The sequence below is a fragment of the Mauremys mutica genome, chromosome 12 (assembly GCF_020497125.1).
Source record: "Mauremys mutica isolate MM-2020 ecotype Southern chromosome 12, ASM2049712v1, whole genome shotgun sequence".
In the NCBI taxonomy this organism is placed as follows: domain Eukaryota; kingdom Metazoa; phylum Chordata; order Testudines; family Geoemydidae; genus Mauremys; species Mauremys mutica.
The window spans coordinates 49997796-50001020 of record NC_059083.1 but is presented as its reverse complement, the minus strand read 5'-3'; the positions used below and the strand labels follow the sequence as shown (position 1 = coordinate 50001020).

The 3225-nt window shown below is 48.0% G+C and overlaps 1 protein-coding gene across 1 annotated transcript; it reads right to left on the bottom strand.

Moving 5' to 3' along the window:
- Positions 1–1964: 1964 nt before the first annotated feature.
- On the bottom strand, positions 1965–2927 carry LOC123346883 (olfactory receptor 2AP1-like). Its single transcript, XM_044984328.1, has one exon. It carries the CDS (start codon positions 2925–2927, stop codon positions 1965–1967), a length of 963 nt encoding a protein of 320 aa, XP_044840263.1.
- Positions 2928–3225: the final 298 nt, after the last annotated feature.

Below are 3225 nucleotides of genomic sequence, written 5' to 3'. Positions count from 1 at the left end.
GTTTGCATATGTCAGCTTTCTGGTGCTTGGGTGATCCTTTGGGGTTGTGTGGGTTCCCATAGCCTCCCCACTCGTGTTCTTGGGCATCTGGGTGAGGAGCCTGTGGAACTTGGGGAGGAGGGAGGGCGGTTATACAGGGGCTGCAGCAGCAGTCTGTGGTCTTGCAGCTTTTCCCATATTAGATCCACCATACAGCCGAGCATGTCAGTTTGCTCCCCCATGAGCTTGACCATAGAGTCCTGCCTCCTCTCATTGCGCGCATCCCTCCTCTCTTTGTGTTCCTGTAATGCTTTACGGGACTCCACAATTGTTTGCCTCCATGCATTCAGCTGGGCCCTATCAGTGTGGGAGGACTGCATGAGCTTGGCGAACATGTCTTCCCGAGTTCGTTTTTTCTGCTTTCTAATATGGACCAGCATCTGGGACGGAGTAGATAGGGGCCTTGTTGAAACATTTGCACCTTCAGGAGGAGAAAAAGGGAGGGTAGTATTTTAAAATATACATTTCAGAGAATAAAGGGGACACTTTGGTGTGAGTAAGCCATCACACACAGCTGGGCAACAGAATTCAGCTTGTAGGCAGCCTAGGGCACGCAGGGTTCTGCTTCTTCTACATTCATTTCCACATTTTCAAACTGCTGTGCCCCCTTTCCCATAGCAAGCAATGTCTGCTGAAATTGCCATATAAAAGGAGGGCCTGCGGGCTCTCTGGGATGATCATTTCACACAACACCCAGCCACCCCCCCGTGCCCACTGTGTGGCTCCGATGACGCTCTGAGCAGGGATGAGCCCTTTAAACTATACGTGAACAGCCCAGCACAGCTGGGTTTCCCACCTGCCCCCCACCGCATGGCTCCAATCAGGCTTTAACTCACCAGAACTACCTTCTCCAGGGTCATGGTCCGGGAGCCCACATTGGGAGTGACGGGGAGGCTATTGGCTCCAGCATTAAGAATAATTCCTGGCTAGGGGGGAAAATGGATTCCCCACTCACCACTTGTGCACTGTTCTCCTCCTCCTCCTCTTCCTCCTCCAATGACTCTTCCTCCTCGCTCCATGCAACTTCCCCCTTGCAGGTGTCCATGGACAGTGATGGAGTAGTGGTGGTGTCTCCCCCCATAATTGCATGCAGCTCACGGTAAAAGCAGAATGTATGGGGCTGTGACCCAGAGCGCCGTTTGCCTCCTTGGCTTTTTGGTACACTTGCCTGAGCTTCTTGATTTTTGTATGACACTGCTCTGCGTCCCTGGAGTAGCCTCTTTACATCATGGCCCTGGAGACTTAAGCGTACATATTTATGTTCTTTTTTTTGGAACGTAGTTCTGCCGTAACAAACTCATCTCCCCAACATGTGATGAGATCCAGTACCTCCCGTTCGGACCATGCTGGAGCTCGTCTGCGAATCCGGGACTGCGTCATCTCCTGTGATGGTGAACTCTGCATGGTTGCCTGTGATGGTGGACTGTGTTAATGGTCACCTATGCTGACGGTGACCAAACAGGAAATGAAATTCAAAAGTTCCCAGGGCTTTTCCTGCCCACCTGGCTAGTGCATCGGAGTTCAGAGTGTTGTCCAGAGCAGTCACAAGGGAGCATTCTGGGATAGCTCCCGGAGGTCAATACTGTTGAATTGCATCCACAATACCTTAAATCAAGATTGCTATCCCGGGTTAAAGTGCTACTCCACTTGCCGAGGTGGAGTACAGAAACCGCATTAAAGAGCCCTTTAAATTGAAAAAGCCAGTTTGGTCATGGGAACGGAATCTTTTTTTTTTTTTTCGAATTAACTGGGCTAATTCTGAAATAACAGCCTTGTGTAGACCAGGCCTAACTCCATGCAGATCATCTCCATTTATTTCACATTAGTGGTGAGATTTTCAAGGGGGGATTTCAACTGAATTTCAACGAGGGGCTGATAGCCTGAGGTTTTTACAGCTGCCTGGGTGATTTAAGCAAAGTTATTATCTAGGCATCTCTGCATGTTTTTGTGAAAGCCACATATTTACTTACTGCTTTGCTCAAGGCTTCCTTGACCTCTCTGTTTCTCAGGCTGTAAATGAGGGGATTTACCAGGGGAGTCAGGACTGTATAGCAAAGAGAGAGCACTTTGTTGAGGAAGCTTAATGTGTCGCGTTTCGGTAGCATGTAGACAACCATTAGGGTTCCATAGTAAATCGTCACTACAATGAGGTGAGAGGAGCAGGTGGAAAATGCCTTTTGCCTCCCAGTGGTGGAAGGGATTCTCAGGATGGTGGTGAGGATACACACATAGGATGTCAGTGTTATTAGGAATGGAGGCAGGGTGAATACACAGGCCAGTACGAAATCTAGCAATATGATCAGGTGTGTGTCACTGCAGGAGAATTCCATCAGTGGGACGGGATCACAATAGAAATGGTCAATTTCATTCGGGCCACAGAATATTAAATGAGACATGAATAATACAAATATGGCAGTAGCCAAATAACCATTCAGCCATGACCCAGCAGCCAGCTGGAGGCAAAATCTGGTCTTCATAAGAGCTGAATAGTGCAGGGGTTTACATATCGCTAAATACCGATCATAAGACATCGCTGCTAGGAGATAGCATTCTGTAGCTGCCAGAGCACAAAAGAAATAGAGTTGTGTGAAGCAGCCACTGAATGAGATGGTTTTGTCCCCAGTCAGGAGACTGACCAGCATCCTGGGCAGGACGGTGGAGGTGTAGCAGGTCTCCAAGCAGGACAAGTTCCCCAGGAAGAAGTACATGGGGGTGTGAAGGTGCTGATCAGCCACAACTAGTGCAATGATGATGATCCCACTCACGGTTGCGATGTAGATCACTATAAACATCACGAAGAGTAGAATTTGCAGGTCAGGAAGTTCCCCAAATCCCAGGAAGATGAATTCTGTGACAACTGTTTGATTTCTCCATTCTCTGTCTGCCATGGGTTGAGTCAAGGAACAAGAAAACAAACTGTGCAATGGAACTGGAGGAACACAGAGTTAAAAGTTAATCAAGTCTTGTGAATTACTTGAGTAAATATTCAGAAACTCCCCTCCCTGTCCTGGTTACAGGCTGAAAGTTTAAGACTAAATGTAGACTTCAGAGCTAAGTGCCAGGAGTTTCAGTCCAAGGACAGATCATTGGTATCCATGAAGCCCTCATTCTGCCATATCAGAGCAATGACTAATATAATAGTCCATTTCTCTGGTAGCCGAGTACTGAAATGACAGATCAGACCAC